This window comes from Caenorhabditis elegans, chromosome III (genome assembly GCF_000002985.6).
Source record: "Caenorhabditis elegans chromosome III".
In the NCBI taxonomy this organism is placed as follows: Eukaryota; Metazoa; Nematoda; class Chromadorea; order Rhabditida; family Rhabditidae; genus Caenorhabditis; species Caenorhabditis elegans.
The window spans coordinates 13,492,610-13,508,850 of record NC_003281.10 but is presented as its reverse complement, the minus strand read 5'-3'; the positions used below and the strand labels follow the sequence as shown (position 1 = coordinate 13,508,850).

Genomic DNA, 16,241 nt, shown 5'->3' with positions numbered 1-16,241 from the left:
TTCAAAATTGTGACTTTTTGCCATAAATTGTCCATTTTTGCCACTTTCTAATGGTTTTTGACGGGCGAAACCTAGATTTTCTGAATTCTCCATATATGAATTACCCGTTTTCAACAAATTTAGGCAACTTTTTATTTTTGCCCATTTTCATTTTTCAGCCATCTAATGACTGTCCTTTTTTTTTGGGCAAAAAAATAATTTTTTTGAAAATGTATAAAACCGCTTTATTCTGAAAAAGGGCACTTTTTTAGTGTTCGGAGAGCAATGTTGAGTAGTCTAACACTCAAATAATCAACAAACATTTCGATACTTTAAACGAAAATTCTTTCATAACTTGAACAAAAAAATGGGGAAAAACAATTATGAACGAAAAAATAACAGAAAAACATAGCAAAAGGGAGAAATTTTGCAGTAAAAACAATGAGAACTTTTCAAGTTATTGAGAAATTGTGAATAGCAGATTTTGGAGAGATCGTCTGATGTCGCTGATCGGAAGAATCTGAAATTTTTCTTGTTAATATAATTAATTTATTGACAATTTCGATAAACCTTCTCATTGAATTCCGGCTCGTCGATTATTCCTTGAACCTTCTTCTTAAGCTCTAGAAGCTCGGAAAAGTCCAATGCGAGAATGAAGAACTTGAACTTGAGCGTGAAATCCTTGACCTTCATAGCTGGGTTATTTGACGCGTCTAATCTGATTTTTCGACTGACCCCGAAGAAGAATGCCTCAAGAACAGTATGAATATCGGTGACCTGCAGTTTCTGAAATACGATACATTTGTGGTAAAATGTGGCCTATACTCTCTACCTCATCTTCGCCAGTTCCGATCGATTCTTTGATTTGCTGCTTGATCTCGGCGAGTTTCGGACTTTCAAGGAAGCAAATGAATTGGGTCAGTTGTTTCAGAAAGTCGTGCATTAAAATGGTTTTCGATTCAGCTGAAGTAGCTCGATTGTCCGCGGAAAGATCGATTTGTTGACGTTTGAGGAATGGAGTACGATTGTTGTTTTCTATCATCATTTCTTGATTTCCTTGGAAGTTATCTCTATTATTGATTTGATCAAAATGAAAATCAATCGGTTCAGGCTTCGGTTGTGCTTCTACCATCCCAGCGTAGTCCACGTCATCGTCGGTGTCTTCTAGGATCATTTCTTCATCGCTTTGCAAATAATCGATATGGGATTCATCAAAGAGTCTATGTTCTGGATCTTCGTTCACAGCTCCAATATACTCGTCGTCGTCACTTTCAGATACTCGTGCCGGCATATTTTCGTGTATATCATCAATACTCGAATTATCAGCCACATCTCGATCAGCGATTTTATCATGTTCGACATCAATTGGTTCAAGATCCGGGTCACCGTCAATCCCTCCGACATCCTCCATCTCTTCATCGTCGTCACTTTCGCCTGATTCATGCAATTCAGGATCAGCGGATCTGAAAATTAAAAGAAAAGATTGTGTAAATATTCGTGTCAGGATATACTTTTCACATCTCGCTCTTTTCGGAAAATTGCACTTCGAAATCGCAGAATCCACGTCATCCTCGTCACTTTTGTCAGAGAATTCCAAGTCGGACTTTCTGAAAAACATATGTTTAATAACAATTATTTCTAAGTGAAACAAAGAACCTTCCGCTTTTTCTTGAAAGCTTCGGATCTTTCGCATTGCTAAGATGGTGATGATCAGTCTTTCGATATGCTGCGTATTTTCTTTTATTTCTCGCCGACCGACTGTGATCTCCTTCCAACTTCAGCTTTCCATCGTGTGATGCATACTTGCAGATTCGTTTTCCATCATCGAGCTCAACAACTCCTTCTGTTTTGATTCTGTAACGCAAAATATCAGAATTTTCAAAAAAAGAACATGTTCATACTGTTCCAGAAAATCATCCGCAACTTTTCCAGCGAATCCAAACATGATTCGAACTCGTTCCTCGATGCTGTAGTTCTCGAATTTAGCCATATTCGGTGCCACCGATCTTCGGAATCTGAACAAAAAATCTTAAAGAGAAGCAGGAAGAACCTGCTCACCGACGATAATAGACGCTATACGATAATCCATCATTTTCACGTTTACTGTATTCTGTGAGCACTTTACATGCCGCCACAGGCACAATGGTATCCTTTGTCTTTTCCACGAGAAAATCCATAAATCTCACGAGATCGGCGGAACCTTTGACTTGTAAAAAACACATCCTTTTCATTCTTGCCGAATGACTGTGGACCGCTTCCAACTTCAACTTTCCATCATGCGATGTGAATTTACAAATTCGTTTTTTCTCATCAAGTTTAACAATTCCGATCGTTTCAATTCTGGAAATTATTATATTTTAATTTAAAAAAAAAAAGAACATGTTCATACTTTGTCAGGAAATCATCGCTAACTTCTCCAGCGAATCCAAACATGACTCGAATTCGATCCTCAATAGTGTATTCCGTAAGTTTAGCCATATTCAGTGCCACCGATGTTCGGAATCTGAACCAAAAATCTTAATGAGAAGCAGGAAGAATCTGCTCACCGATCATAATAGAATCTATACGATAATCCATCATTTTCACGGTTACTGTATTCTGTGAACACTTTTAATACCACCAATGGCTCAATGGAATCCTTCGTCTGTTCAACTAAAAAGCTCATTAGTCTTTCTAATTGGGTGTCGGTGAAGACCATTGTGTACCTGAAAATGAGAATATTATAATTTCCTCGATTTTTGCACTAAAAACGGCACTTTTTCAATTGAAAAACAAAATCTAAATGTTCAACATTTCAAAATAAGTAGAAAACTTTTAAATTTTGAACTTTAAACGTTATTTTTAAAACCAAAAATGATCAAAAAATGGAGAAAAATAATGGAAATTTTTAATTTTCTGGAAAAATATACTGGGAGATAAATACGAAAAAAACAACATGAAATCAGTAACATTTTCAAAACTATCCGCTGATGAAAAACTACAGAATGGCTCAAAAACAATTAAAAAGCGTAAAATTTTGGTAATTGAAATGGATTTCTTTTCGAATTCTTCGTAATATTTTCTCACTTATTATTGAAATATATAGTTATTGATTATAATATTCTATCGATTAATATATTATTCTATTCATTTCGAAAATCGGGCCCGTAAATCGACACCAGCGCTACAGTAGTCATTTACAGAATTACTGTAGTATTCGCTACGAGATATTTTGCTCGTCAAATATGCTACGGAATACGCATAAATATTGTATTTCAGTATAATATCTGTTATTTAAAAATAATTAAATATCTCATAAAGTAAAAATAAACTTTCGAAAAAAAATGAAGAGCGTTAAAATAATGCAATCTATTATTGTAACAAAAATAAATGAAACAACGTGAAAAACCAATTTTCAAAAAATTCAATAAAAACAAAACAAAATTTTAATCATTTAATATTGAGAAATTGTGGAGAGCAGGTTTTGGAGAGATTGTCGGATGTCGCTGATCGGAAGAACCTGCAATTTTTCGTTTTGATGATTAATTTATTGATAATTTCGATAAACCTTCTCTGCAAATTCCGGCTCTTCAATTTCGCCTTGAACCTTCTGCTGAAGCTCTCGAAGCTCCGAAGAATCCATCCAGAGAAGGAAGAATTTGAACGCAAGCAGGAAATCCTTGACCTTCATAGCTGGGATATTTGAAGCGGCTACTCTGGTTTTTCGACTGATCCCGAAGCAGAATGTCTCGAGTACTGCACAAATATCGATGATTTGCAGGCTCTGAAAAGATATCTTTTCAGATTTTTCTTTCGATTAGTACTGTCTACCTCATCATCATCAGTGCTAATCGATTCTTTGATTTGTTGCTTGAGCTCTTCGAGCTCCAAACTCTCGAGAATGCAAATGAATTGGGTCAGCTGTTTCAGAAAGTCGTGCAAGCTTATGATCTTCGATTCAACTGGAATAACTCTTTCATTCTTGGAAATCGAAGGATCTTCGTTCAAATGATCGGTATTATAATTATATGGTGCATCAATCGGTTCAGCCTTGGGCTGTCCTTCCACCGCTCCAATATACTCCATATCATCATTATCATATTGAGAAATTCGTGCTCTTTTTGGAGATCTGCAATTTTTTTCGCCAGAGAATTTCCAGATTGATATTCTGAAAATAGCAAGTAAAAGGCAAATCCTTTTCCAAAATAAATATAATAAATCCTACCTTCGAATCTTTCGTTGATATTCAGAGCTTCTTCTCATTCTCGCCATATGACTGTGATCTCCTTTCAACGCCAACGTTCCATCATGCGAGCTGTATTCGCAAATTCGATTTTTCTCATCAAGCTCAACGACTCCTTCCATTCGACATCTGTAAATTCTAGGGTAATATTCGGAAATTTTCTAGGTTGTTCATACAGTGTCAGAAAGTTATCCGTAACTTCTCCAGCTAAACCGAACATCACTCGAACACGATCTTGAATACTGTAGTTGACAAGTTGGTCCATTTCCGGTGCCAGCTGCTTGTAAAATCTAAAACAAACATTTTTTAAAGAGAAGCAGGCCGAATGTTCTTACTTTTGAGCATAGGTATGAGCCTTTAATCCGCTTTCTTCACTTTTTCCAAAATCTGTGAACACTGCGGTTGCTACCAGTGGCTCAATAGAATCCTTTGCCTTTTCAACGAGAAAATTCATGAGCCTCGTGACTTCGGCAGGATCTTTGCCCCACTGGTTTTTTGATCTTGCCATGCACCTGTGATATCCTTCCAGATTCAGCCTTCCGTCATTTGATACATACTTGTTGATTCGTTTTCTCTCGTCAAGTTGAACAGTTCCAGTGAATCGAATTCTGAAAATGAAGACAACTTGAAAATTAAAATAAAAGAATAAACCAATCCATACAACGCCAAAAAGCTATCAGGCACTGTAGCCGACAAGGCGAACATCATTCGAATCCGTGTCACCACATTGAAATTATTGCATTTTCCAATATTCGGAGCAATGTGTTCATGAAACCTGAACAAGTAATCTTAAAAAAAATCCATGAATATCATTAACCTTGAATAATAAGCAGTACTACTAAGTCCAACCCCATCGAGTTCCGCAAATTGATTGAAGATTCGACTGGCCACGAGCGGTTCGACGGCATCTTTCGTCTGTTCGACTAAAAAATTAATCAGTCGTCCGAGGGGTGTGTCCATTGTGCATCAACCTGCATACAAAAATGTTTAAAAAAATAAAAAAGTAAGACAAGAAGTATTCGTAAATGAAATAAACGTATATTTCAAAAAATATTTTTTAGAATTTTCAGTAAAAATCATTATTTGGGGGATCAAAAAATCATTATTTGGGGGATCAAAACAAAAGAAAAGAATAAATAGAGAGAAAAAGGAAAAGAAATATGCAGAGAAAACTGGAAATTTAAATTTGAATTAATTATAAAACGAAGAGATCGATTGATCGATTTGATCTAGTTGGAAACTACGGAGAGCAGGGTTTGAAGAGCTTGGCGGATGTCGCTGTTCAGAAGAATCTGCAAAAATTATCGATATTATATTGCATTTTTCACGATTTCCCGAAAAAATTTTCCTGCAAAATAACTGTGATCTCCTTGCAATTTCACCTTTCCATCATGCGACGAAAATTTACAAATTTGTTTTTTCTTATCGAGCTCAACAATTCCTTCTCTTCGAATTCTGGAAATTTCAATCATTCGAGAAATTCAAAAAAGTCCACGTTCTTACTGCTTCAGAAAATCATTGGAAACTTTTCCAGCGAATCCAAATATCACTCGAACACGCTCCACGATACTGTATTCCTCAAGTTTTGCCATTTTCGGTGCCAGATGATTGTGAAATCTGAATCAAAAATATAAAAAAAGAAGCAGGAAGAGCATTCTCACCGATCATAATAGACGTTATACGATCCATCATTTTCACGGTTAGTAGTAATTACTGTATTCTGTGAACACTTTTGATACCACCAATGGCTCAGTGGAATCCTTTGTCTTTTCGACTGAAAAACGCATCAATCTTTCTAATTGGGTGTCCATTTTGTAGCTCCAAAGTAGAAATATACCTGAAAATAAGGAATATTTCAAAGTTGAGAGAAATTTGGCAGAAAGTATTCGTTAATGAAATCAACGTAAATTATTAATCATCATTTTGAGAATTTTAACGAAAAAATCTTTTATAAATTGGAAAAAAAATGGAAGGAAATATACGTTACCAACAAAAACATAACAGAACAATACAGGGAAATTTCACTTGCTCGCAGGAAATTGTGGAAATTACAATTATCAACGAAAAAACAACAGAAAAATGAAAAAAGGGAGAAAAAAGGCAGATAAAACCAAAAAAAATTAAAATTAGTGTGAAATGAAGGAGAGCAGGCCTTGAACTACTCGGTGTATGTCGCTGATCAGAAGAACCTGCAAACAAATTCATTTTTTTAATTGGTTTCACACGGTTTATAAAAACCTTATTTGCAATTTCCGGCTCGTTGATTTTTCTTTCGACCGTCTGCTGAAGCTCTCGAAACTCAGAACAGTCCAATCCGAGAAGGATGAAATTGAACTTGAGCAGGTAATCCTTCGCTGAAATAGTAGATGTTGAGTTATTTGGTGCAGATGATTTGATTTTCCGACTGATTCCGACGAAAAATGCCTCGAAAACTGTACGAAGATCAGTGATTTGCAAACTCTGAAAATCGAAATTTAAAACTTTGTTTTTTATTGATAACTGCCTACATCAGCATCATCAGTTCCAATCTTTTCTTTGACTTGTTGCTTGAGCTCTGTGAGTTCCGTGCTTTCGAGCTTCACCTGTCCATCATGTGAAGTAAAATGGCAAATTCGTCTGTTCTCGTCAAGCTGAACAGCTCCGTATATGCGAATTCTGTAAATTTATTTCAGAAACATTTCAAGAAACACATGCTCCTACTGTCTCAGAAAATCATCTGCAACTTTTCCATCTAAACCGAACATCAGTCGTACACGGGCTTCAATACTGAAATTGTCCCAACGAGCCATTTTCGGAGCCAGCTTTCTATGGAATCTAAATAGGAAATCATTTAAAAAACGATCGATAAAAGACTTGTGCCACCTTCTAACGTAATAATCTTCACTGTGAACACCGGCTCCAAGTTGACTGAATTGAGTGAATACTCTTTGCACTGTCATTGGCTCAGTGGCATCATTTACCTGCTCAACTAAAAAACTCATAAATCTTGATAGTTCGGTGCTTGTGCTGGTGGTGGCCATTGTCCGATTGAGCGTCAACCTGAATATGAAAATGCTGAAAATTTAGGAAAAAGTAGAAAATAAAAAATATTTGTGAATGAAATAAACACTCAAACTATCAACAAGCATTTAAATAATTTAAACGAAAATTCTTTCATAACTTAAACATCAAAAAAATGGGGAGTAACAATTTCAACAAAAAATAACAGAACAATGGAACAAATGAAGAGATTTTGAAAAAAAAACAATTAAAACTTTTCGAGTTATTGAGAAATTGTGTAGATCAGGGATTGTAGTGCTTTCTGAATGTCGCTGTACAAGAGAATCTGGAAAATAAATATATAATTATAATTCATTTTTTACAACTCTGATAAACCTTCTTTGTAACATCTTGCTCATCAAGTTTCTCATGAACCTTCTGCTGTAGCTCGAGAAGTTCGGAACAATCCAATCCGAGAAGGAAGAACTTGAACTTGAACATGAAATCTTTGACCTTCATTGTAGAATTATTTGAGCCAGTTGATTTGATTTTTCGGCTGACTCCGAAGAAAAATGCACCGAGAACTGTACGAATATCAAGGATTTTTACTTTTTGAAAGCCGGCAATTTTTTCCTCATCAGCCATCACTTCTTTGATATTTTTCTTGATCTCAGCTAGCTCCGAACATTCGAAAAAGCTAATGAATTGAGCCAGTTGTTTCAGGAAATCATGCAGATATATGGATTCCGATTCAGCTGAAGTATCTCGACTTTCCGCGGAAAGACTGATTTGTTGATGTTCGACGAATGGAACATCAGCGTTTCTCTCAGAAATTGACGAATTGTTGTCTTCTATCATCATTTCTTGATTTCCTTGGAAATGCTCTCGATTATTGATTTGATAAAAATCAAAATCAATTGGTTCAGGCTTTGGCTGTCCCTTCACCGCTCCAATATATTCCATATCATCGCCGAATGAAGTTTTATTGTAAACTGGCCAATTGCTGCTGACTTCTTTATCTTCTTGGGATGCATCTCTATGGAAGAGCTCCTTGAAATCCGATGAAATTGCTTCTTGTTTCGGATGTACTGCCATCGATTCGATACAATCCATGTCATCGTCGACACTTTCGTATGGAGAATCCTCAGCAAATGGCTGGTTGTTCTCTTCCATCATCATTTCTTCATATTGTTGCGAATAATCAATGAGCAAATTGTGTGACATATCTCTATTGAGGAGTTCTTCAAAATCGAAATCAACCGGTTCCGGCTTCACAAATCCCTCCACACCTCCAATATACTCCGCTTCATCGTCACTCGGAACAGAGCTCCTGAAAATGATAAATTAAGATACTGCGTAATATGAAATGGAGAGGATATACATTTCACTTCTCGCTCTTTTTGGAGATCCATAATACGAAATCGAAGACTCCACATCGTCGTATTGTCTCGTAGCATTCGCACCAGGATCTCGGTTTTTTGCAGAACGTCGCTCGACTCTCGCCGAATTCTTGCGATTTCCTTCCAACTTCAGCTTTCCATCATGTGAGACAAATTTGCAAATTCGTCTATTATCATCAAGCTGAACAATTCCAATCGTTTGAATTCTGTAAATCACTATTCGTTTACTCAAAAACAATTTAAATATTCCTACTGTCTCCGAAAATCGTTCGAAACTTGTCCAGAGAGCCCAAACATCACTCGAACTCGATCGTGAATACTGTATTCCTTAAGTTTAGCCATCTTCGGTGCCACACGTCTTCGGAATCTGAACCAAAAATATTGAAAAGAAGCAGGTGAAATCTTCTCACTGTTTATAGTAGGCTTGGTCCGTTCGTCCACCTCCTCCATTCTCGCTAAATTCTGCAAACACTTTACTTGCTACCAGTGGCTTGATTGAATCCTTCGTCTTTTCAGTGAGAAAAGTCATCAATCTCACAAAATCAGCGGAAAGTGTGGCGTTCGTTGAGCGTTTTCGTACTGCCTCAGAAGATTTACAGTGGATTCCTTCCAATGATAGATTTCCTTCATCCGAAGTATACTTGCAAATTCTTCCTAACTCATCCACTTGAACAGTTCCAGTCGTTTTGATTCTGAAAAATAAATTCGTAAATCTGAAGGTAAAATCTCTCCTTACTGTTCTAAAAAGTCATTCGACACTTTTGCCGACATGCCGAACATCACTCGAATCCGTAACTCGATACTGTATTCGTTCATTTTATCCATGTTCGGTACCAGATAGTTTTCGAATCTAAATGGATAATTTCGAAGATAAGTCGAGACCACATTTCTCACCTATTAGCGTAAGCAGTTGCACCAAGCTCTGAACCTTTGAGCTTAGCGAATTTTCTGAATACTGTCGTCGGCACCAGCGGCTTGACGGCACCTTTTGTCTGATTGACTAAAAATTTCATAAATCTTTTCGAATCCGCTTCTTTGAGGACCATTATGCAGATCGAAAGTCGAAATGGACCTGAAAATTAGAATATTTAAATATTAGGAGAAATTAGGGTACTAGTCCTAAATCACCCCGCCACTTTTCCTTTTCTACCCCGCATTCAAATTTAACTCTCACGTGAATGTTTATTTTAATACTATTTTCATTTTTAGGCTTAGAAAACAACATTACTAAGCCTAAAATACGGAAAAAGGCCACGTTTTTATCGAAGAAAATTTAAGGAAAAGTGGCGGGGTGATTTAGGACTAGTACCGAAATTAGACAAGAAGTATTCGTTAATGAAATATATACGTGAATTATTAATCATAATTTCGATACTTTCAACGAAAATTATTTTATCAATTAAAAATTAAGATTATAAAATTAATAAATCAATTATCAGTTATTGTTTGAGTTAAGCTTAAGTTAAGCTATTCAGGGAAATTAACGCAAAATCAAAGATAACTCGAAAAAAATATATTTTAGGAACATGAGAATTCTACTTCAGGAAATGACGACCTAGCGCCCGCTTTTCTGCATCTTTTGTGTAAATAAATTGAAAAAAATTTAAAATCTTAATTTTGGAAAACAAAAACATAGAGGTTTTATTAAAAAAGCGCTTTAAAAGCCGGAAATCCTAAAAAATAAAAAGATTCAACATTCGAAAATCAATTTGCGCGTAAGACGCGATGCTTGGTCCGCAATGCACACCAGGGGTGTGCGGCAAATTTGCCGATTTGCCGAAAATTGCCGACTTGCCGATTTGCCGACTTCGGCAAATTTGAAAAAACCAGCAATTGCCGATTTGCCGAGCTCGGCAAATTTTGAAAAACCAGCAATTGCCGATTTGCCGAGCTCGGCAATTTTTTCCATTTGCCGCACACGTCAAAAATTTCACAGTACAATTTTGACTAAAATTATTGATTTTTTCGCCAAAAATTTAGTAAAATGACACAAAATTGAGTTAGTTTTATGCTTAAGCAGACATACTACACGGAACTAATTCAGAAACCAGATGTGTGTTAAGAATTCGGTAGTTTTGGTGTTCCAAAAAACATCAAAAATTATCAAAATTTTCCGAGTTTGTTAAGCACGGCAAATTTGCCGAATTTGCCGTGCTCGGCAAATATTGAAAAACCAGCAATTGCCGATTTGCCGAGCTCGGCAAATTTTGAAAAACCAGCAATTGCCGATTTGCCGAGCTCGGCAATTTTTTCCATTTGCCGCACACCCCTGATGCACACCATGACGCAATATCCCACCATTTGAGAGAAATCTGTTAACAGCAAGCTGTTTTCAGCGAATTCGGAATTCAATGAATTTTTCGTCGGAAAAACTTAAAAAAACATTAACTTTGCGATTTTTCCGACAAAATTACGGTATCAGGTCTCGACACGGCAAATTGGTTTGATTCAAAATGCTGTGCACCAGGGGTGTGCGGCAAATCTCAAAATTTGCCGAGCTCGGCAAATTCGGCAAATCTCTTTTTTCAATATTTGCCGAGCACGGCAAATTCGGCAAATTTGCCGTGCTTAACAAACTCGGAAAATTTTGATAATTTTTGATGTTTTTTGGAACACCAAAACTACCGAATTCTTAACACACATCTGGTTTCTGAATTAGTTCCGTGTAGTATGTCTGCTTAGGCATAAAACTAACTCAATTTTGTGTCATTTTACTAAATTTTTGGCGAAAAAATCAATCAAAATTGTACTGTAAAATTTTTGACGTGTGCGGCAAATTTCGAAATTTGCCGAGCTCGGCAAATTCGGCAAATCTACTTTTTTGAAATTTGCCGTGCTCGGCAAACGGCAAATTCGGCAAATTTGCCGCACACCCCTGCTGTGCACCTTCGAGACCCGAAGAACTCGGGGGATGTCCAATTGGGGGGACTACCAACTCGGGGGATTGGCCCCGCCCACAGAACCGTGGCTTGCAATACGCCCATTTCTGCAACTGCCGCACGGTTTTAAAATTATTTTTTCTTGTTAATTCTCGCTCTATTGAGAAAAATACAGTTTTAAAACCGTGCGGCAGTTGCAGAAATGGGCGTATTGGGAATTTTTCATCAATTTTTATAGTTTTCTTTTCGCAAAAATTAATCGTGTCGAGACCGGGTACCGTAGTTTTGGTGCAAAAATCAAACATTTTTTCCCAAAAGTCAAAAGTCCCGGTCGGAATTTTAAGCATTTTTTTAAATTTCCAAAGGTGGTCGAGATTTCTACCTTTGCCAGGCTCAAAGTTCATAGATCCTGTCTGTTTTATTGAATGATGCTGGTTTTAAACAGATCATACAACATCTCCGTGATTCTTATGGTTATGATGAAGCTTCAAACATCCAATACCATATCGATAAAACCAACATTTTTCTGAAACATGTTCTGCGTCGAACCACAACATTTTTTATATACGATTAATATTTTACAACCTAACCCATAAAACTCCGCTAGCTTTTCCGTAATATAAAAGCCGACTTCTACCAGGTTTCAAACATAAGAATCAACTCCTTCATCATCATCATGAACGTCTACTCTGCCTTCGTCTTCGCTGTCTTGGCCATCTCTTCAGTTTCTGGAATTTTCTTGCCCCAAGGTGGAAGAAAGTGCGGCGGAAGAAATAATGGATATGGAAGCGGCGGAATTGCCGTCGGAGCAGCACGTCCAGAATAATTGTAATCTTGTTACACGATTAATGAATATTGAACATTCAAGTTACGGATTTTGATTTTTACTTTGTCGGGTGGTTTACTTCAAGCAAACCAAAGAAACATAAAAAATTAACATACAGTGCTGGGGGTTTTTGGAGAACTTTGAGATCGGTTCAAATCACTATATTTCAAAAACTAAACATTGTTTTCAAAAACGGTCAATTAAAAAAATGTTGGCCATGATTTTGTTCACATTGTCTGATAAGTTTTATTTTACAAAAAAATTTTTTTATGGAAGCGATTTTTTCTTGAGTTACAGATGATTTCAGACTTATAGTCAAAAACTGACCTGCCAGATGTCTGCCGCTGTAACGTTTTTCAGGGCGGTACTTGTGAAATGAAATTTATCAGACAATCTGAACAACATTAAGGCCAACATTTTGTTAGTTGACAGTTTTGAAAACAGTTTTTAGTTTTTGAGTTATGGCGATTTATACCGAGCCCAAAATTCTCCAAAATCTCGTTCGTGCATACCTTTATGGCGAACACTACTGTCCGCTCCAGTAAAGCTCTCAAAATGTCCCACCTCATCCCTTGAGAAGTCGGCAGAAATTTTTTTAAAATTTTTATTTAAAAATGTATAGTTTCAAACCTGCAACATTACACGAAATTTTTCAGAAAGCCCGAAATTGTTGAAAATTTCGCCATGTACAGAAACTTTAACTAACATTTTTTAAACAATTAAAATTTTGGTCATGTATTTAGCCAATATCCCCACTAGCCTCCTGGAAACAGCAAACCTGTCGGGGATAGCGTTGATGCAACAAAATTTTTCAACAAAAATTATCGATCATTAAAAGGGGTGCCGTACGGAATCTCCAGTGCTGATACTTTTTTTTCAAGTTTCCACTCAAACATGATAATAGTTTCAAGAGGCTTCTCTCTTTACTTTTTTCTTTTGTGGACTTTTTTGCTAGTTCTAGGTGAGACCATCAATTTTTTCGAAAAAATATGCGAATGTTTAAGTGGTCTATTTCTACACCCTACTCCCGGAGAATGAGGTGAATGGGTAAGTTTTAAAATAATTTTCTTTAAGAGGTTGCATGTTTCAGGACACCAGTTTTTGAGGAAAGAAAGTTCATTTCGAGTAACTTTGCAGTTTCAAAACAATTAGGAAATAATATATTCGAGCTCGCTTCGATACTTGGCATATCACGCGTGCTTCATCGAACTCCAGTTATTTTTCTGCAAAATTCCACGTACCAATATATGCTGAACCGGGTGATTCAATCAATTCCCGGACTCTTGGAGGAATTTTTAGTGCTCAATGAAACAGTAATCGTTTAGTTTCGTGTCATTCTCAAAAAGATTTCAGCTTCAGGTTCCCGATCAAGTTGTATGGGTAGATTTTAATCGGAAATGTTGTACTTTTGAAAATCCACAAAAGCTGAAAAATTGGAAACTACAGGAAAATGAAATAATCTACTTAACTGGGTTGTACTATCAGGTAAAAATTGTTATCTATCAAAAAGTTGTCAACTGACAAAATGACAAAACACAATTTTCAACATATTTTTCAGTTGAGTTTGTAGCGGACACCTCACCGGTACCGCCTAACATTTTCAAATTCCCAAAGTAAAAAAAACCACCGACATTTGACAGGCCAAAACATTTTTCAGAGTTTCAAATACTTCCCGAATATGCGATCCGAACTACGTGGATTCCTTGAAACAAGCGAAAAATTTCCAACACTACCGAAATCTGATAATAAAAATTACGTGTGAGAATTTAGGCAAATGTTCCAGTAAAATTCATTTCTTTAGCACCTGCGTGCATATCCGGAGAAGCGACTTTTTTGACGTTGGATTCCACGTGGGAAGTGAGAAATCAATAAGAGAAGTGATAGGATATATAAAAACAAACGGTAATCACAGAAATTAGAAAAGTGTGCCCACCAATCTACTGGCTTACACGACGTGAGACGATAGCAGCCAACACCTAAAAGGCTCCCGTATTACTGTCGGCTACAGGTATACCTATAGTCATTATTTCAGTAACGCTGCTCCAAGATCAAAAAGTGAGTTTCGTAATTTTCGGCGACGACATCAACTTCATGCGGAGCCTAATTCAAAATCAGGTACCAAACTTTCGTTTTTTTTTGTTTTGCAAAATCTTTTTTTTTTCTAAAGGTAAATTACTATTTGTCTGAAAATTCTGACAGCGAAGATTTAGCCTATGCCAAGAAGAATTGTGATGCCGTTTTCATAAGTTGTGAGTCAAACCATGGCTTTGAAATCAAAGACTGAGCTTTACAAATTTTCAGCAGCGCACTCGACCTTCGGATGGTGGATGGGATACTTGTCAAAAGGAAATCAAGTTTATTATGCTGATATTCGGGGAACAAACGACAGTGTCTATGTAAAGTTTTCAAAGGTTTTAATGAGATTTTGGTTGATTTCAGAAAACTGGAGATTTGAAACCCGACGACTATTACTTACCTCATTGGATTCCCGTGAAAGTGGAAGCAGATATTTTCGTATGAGTTTTTTACTATATTTTTTATTTGACAACTATTTTATAAATTTTGTAGTCATTTTCAGAGTTATCGTAATTTTTTTAAAAAGAAAATTAAAATTTCTATTGGTTTTCTTCTTTTTCCATTATGTTCTAATCACTATCACGTGGGATCTGGATAAATTTTCTCCAAATTTCTCATAAAAAATGGAAAAAAAGAAAAGGAAATCCGGTTTGTGTATTTCCATTTTCAATTTGATGCATTAAACCAGAACTTCGTTAATTTCCCTTCTCTTCTCCCTCAAGCGTGCACACTTTTTTTAGATGAGAAGGGCTCTATTTCGATTGGTTGTTTTTGTTTTGAACCAGATTTTTTTTTCACAAAAATAAAATTTGGAACCTTTTGCCAGTTTAATAAAGTTTTTTGTTGGGAATGTTCCTAAAAATTTTTAATTTATCTAATATAAAACTTGATAGAAACATTAATTAACCTGCTTTTTTGCATTTATTTCCAACTGAATTAAAATAAATGTGAATTTTTTTTTACTATGTAAATAAATCGAAAATTCTGGTTCCTGATTCTCAAGACCGCATCTCAACTTTTCAGCCGGTAATTTGTCCGAGAGGAGTCCAATTTTCAAATTTTTGATCAAAATGTCTACTTTGATCGACATCCTCCTTCTTCTGCAAGGTGTGTATCATCGTCTTGAAATTTCAAATTCCCTAAGGGAACGAAAAGCTTGTCTCTTTTGGCAGATTCGATTCGATTTCACCTCTTTCTCCCCCCTCCTGCCTACAATGTTGAAAGGGTCCCCTCCTTGTGCTCCAAATTGCTCATAAACTCCTCCATACTGGACGCTTCTTTTTGCGGAAATTGGAGTCCCAGATATATTGGAAGAGATAAACGGTTTTCGGGTTTGCAGTTGTTGCCATTTTCACTGATTTTTATTCAAGTAGTACTACTTGAAGTTTTGTTCCTGAGTAAAATTTTATAGGTTCCATGATTTATGAAATTGTTCTATAGTAGCACCAAACTTTTCAGAACTTTTTTGTTTTTTTTTTCAATTTTACAGTAAAAAGTTATTCTCAAATGTTTTCTCAATTTTTGCCCCTTATTAACTCACGTACGTATGTAGTTTACAGAGCGTATGTAGATGTAGTTCCAGTTTTTGGCACTTATAATTTTAGAAGTCGACCGATAATAAATGTTTAGGCATGCCAAATCATCATAAGCTACTCAAAAAATAGAAAATTTTTGATATGTAGCAATTTTCTAAAACTTTATCTAAAAATCTTTTTTTCCAAAAAATGCCTTTGGTTAATAAATTGTAAATCAAAATTCAGCAACAAAAAACCTCACTGGAAAAGTGGGAGTAAAAATACGAAATAAAATTTTCGTAACTTTTTGTCAAAACAGAATCTTAAATTTCCCACTATACCCATTTGTCCTTCAAAAATGCCATT

The 16,241-nt window shown here is 36.1% G+C and overlaps 6 protein-coding genes across 8 annotated transcripts; 1 reads left to right on the top strand and 5 right to left on the bottom strand.

Annotated features, from left to right (window-relative positions):
• Nucleotides 1–200: 200 nt before the first annotated feature.
• T28A8.3 (SPK domain-containing protein) lies at nucleotides 201–2,833 on the bottom strand. The gene is made up of 10 exons (NM_067394.6): nucleotides 2,821–2,833; nucleotides 2,526–2,686; nucleotides 2,369–2,482; nucleotides 2,038–2,319; nucleotides 1,881–1,994; nucleotides 1,636–1,833; nucleotides 1,491–1,586; nucleotides 812–1,442; nucleotides 550–765; nucleotides 201–499 (listed from the first exon to the last, which is right to left on the bottom strand). The coding sequence occupies exons 2-10, from the start codon at nucleotides 2,675–2,677 to the stop codon at nucleotides 437–439; spliced, it is 1,866 nt and encodes a 621-aa protein (NP_499795.1). The 5' UTR covers nucleotides 2,678–2,686; nucleotides 2,821–2,833; the 3' UTR covers nucleotides 201–436.
• A 481-nt stretch (nucleotides 2,834–3,314) lies between these two features.
• T28A8.4 (SPK domain-containing protein) lies at nucleotides 3,315–5,172 on the bottom strand. Its single transcript, NM_067393.2, has 8 exons — nucleotides 5,019–5,172; nucleotides 4,863–4,976; nucleotides 4,537–4,809; nucleotides 4,378–4,491; nucleotides 4,184–4,330; nucleotides 3,790–4,126; nucleotides 3,527–3,742; nucleotides 3,315–3,478 (listed from the first exon to the last, which is right to left on the bottom strand). Exons 1-8 carry the CDS (start codon nucleotides 5,159–5,161, stop codon nucleotides 3,413–3,415), a joined length of 1,410 nt encoding a protein of 469 aa, NP_499794.1. The 5' UTR covers nucleotides 5,162–5,172; the 3' UTR covers nucleotides 3,315–3,412.
• A 101-nt stretch (nucleotides 5,173–5,273) lies between these two features.
• Nucleotides 5,274–6,038, bottom strand: T28A8.8 (SPK domain-containing protein). Of its 2 annotated transcripts, none has more exons than NM_001268279.3 (4): nucleotides 5,863–6,038; nucleotides 5,705–5,818; nucleotides 5,584–5,656; nucleotides 5,274–5,493 (listed from the first exon to the last, which is right to left on the bottom strand). In NM_001268279.3, the coding sequence occupies exons 2-4, from the start codon at nucleotides 5,791–5,793 to the stop codon at nucleotides 5,431–5,433; spliced, it is 225 nt and encodes a 74-aa protein (NP_001255208.1). In that variant the 5' UTR covers nucleotides 5,794–5,818; nucleotides 5,863–6,038; the 3' UTR covers nucleotides 5,274–5,430. The 2 variants fall into 2 exon arrangements, 1 of the variants encoding a protein (NP_001255208.1); NR_052832.1 differs by having other exon boundaries at nucleotides 5,431–5,493; nucleotides 5,863–6,012.
• A 94-nt stretch (nucleotides 6,039–6,132) lies between these two features.
• T28A8.5 (SPK domain-containing protein) lies at nucleotides 6,133–7,221 on the bottom strand (the record flags this gene model as incomplete). Of its 2 annotated transcripts, NM_001395777.1 has the most annotated exons (6): nucleotides 6,144–6,390; nucleotides 6,440–6,555; nucleotides 6,607–6,661; nucleotides 6,709–6,856; nucleotides 6,902–7,015; nucleotides 7,064–7,221. In NM_001395777.1, the coding sequence occupies 6 exons, from the start codon at nucleotides 7,219–7,221 to the stop codon at nucleotides 6,328–6,330; spliced, it is 654 nt and encodes a 217-aa protein (NP_001382741.1). In that variant the 3' UTR covers nucleotides 6,144–6,327. The 2 variants fall into 2 exon arrangements, with proteins under 2 accessions (NP_499793.2, NP_001382741.1); NM_067392.6 differs by having other exon boundaries at nucleotides 6,133–6,390; nucleotides 6,440–6,661.
• Nucleotides 7,222–7,340: 119 nt separating this feature from the next.
• Nucleotides 7,341–9,652, bottom strand: T28A8.6 (SPK domain-containing protein). Its single transcript, NM_067391.6, has 7 exons — nucleotides 9,475–9,652; nucleotides 9,317–9,430; nucleotides 8,991–9,272; nucleotides 8,834–8,947; nucleotides 8,562–8,786; nucleotides 7,577–8,510; nucleotides 7,341–7,526 (listed from the first exon to the last, which is right to left on the bottom strand). Exons 1-7 carry the CDS (start codon nucleotides 9,624–9,626, stop codon nucleotides 7,464–7,466), a joined length of 1,884 nt encoding a protein of 627 aa, NP_499792.1. The 5' UTR covers nucleotides 9,627–9,652; the 3' UTR covers nucleotides 7,341–7,463.
• A 3,527-nt stretch (nucleotides 9,653–13,179) lies between these two features.
• Nucleotides 13,180–14,805, top strand: T28A8.2 (L-Fucosyltransferase; the record flags this gene model as incomplete). Its single annotated transcript, NM_001379984.1, has 10 exons — nucleotides 13,180–13,246; nucleotides 13,290–13,332; nucleotides 13,376–13,598; nucleotides 13,645–13,770; nucleotides 13,943–14,043; nucleotides 14,087–14,187; nucleotides 14,318–14,400; nucleotides 14,453–14,534; nucleotides 14,587–14,681; nucleotides 14,725–14,805. 10 exons carry the CDS (start codon nucleotides 13,180–13,182, stop codon nucleotides 14,803–14,805), a joined length of 1,002 nt encoding a protein of 333 aa, NP_001366922.1.
• Nucleotides 14,806–16,241: the final 1,436 nt, after the last annotated feature.

Excerpts from the sequence above, each read along its gene's own strand:
- T28A8.3 (NM_067394.6), bottom strand. The coding sequence starts at position 2,677 with ATGGTCTTCACCGACACCCAATTAGAAAGACTAATGAGCTTTTTAGTT. Across the intron at positions 2,483-2,525 it reads TATAGATTCTATTATGATCG|ATTCCGAACATCGGTGGCAC; the intron begins GTGAGCAGATTC and ends TTTTTGGTTCAG. Across the intron at positions 500-549 it reads AGCCGGAATTCAATGAGAAG|ATTCTTCCGATCAGCGACAT; the intron begins GTTTATCGAAAT and ends GAAAAATTTCAG.
- T28A8.4 (NM_067393.2), bottom strand. The coding sequence starts at position 5,161 with ATGGACACACCCCTCGGACGACTGATTAATTTTTTAGTCGAACAGACG. Across the intron at positions 4,977-5,018 it reads AGTACTGCTTATTATTCAAG|GTTTCATGAACACATTGCTC; the intron begins GTTAATGATATT and ends TTACTTGTTCAG. Across the intron at positions 4,492-4,536 it reads GCTCATACCTATGCTCAAAA|ATTTTACAAGCAGCTGGCAC; the intron begins GTAAGAACATTC and ends TGTTTGTTTTAG.
- T28A8.8 (NM_001268279.3), bottom strand. The coding sequence starts at position 5,793 with ATGGCAAAACTTGAGGAATACAGTATCGTGGAGCGTGTTCGAGTGATA. Across the intron at positions 5,657-5,704 it reads TCCAATGATTTTCTGAAGCA|AATTCGAAGAGAAGGAATTG; the intron begins GTAAGAACGTGG and ends TGAAATTTCCAG. Across the intron at positions 5,494-5,583 it reads TTTCGTCGCATGATGGAAAG|ATTCTTCTGAACAGCGACAT; the intron begins GTGAAATTGCAA and ends TAATTTTTGCAG.
- T28A8.6 (NM_067391.6), bottom strand. The coding sequence starts at position 9,626 with ATGGTCCTCAAAGAAGCGGATTCGAAAAGATTTATGAAATTTTTAGTC. Across the intron at positions 9,273-9,316 it reads TCGAATGACTTTTTAGAACA|AATCAAAACGACTGGAACTG; the intron begins GTAAGGAGAGAT and ends TTTATTTTTCAG. Across the intron at positions 8,511-8,561 it reads AAAAGAGCGAGAAGTGAAAT|GAGCTCTGTTCCGAGTGACG; the intron begins GTATATCCTCTC and ends TATCATTTTCAG.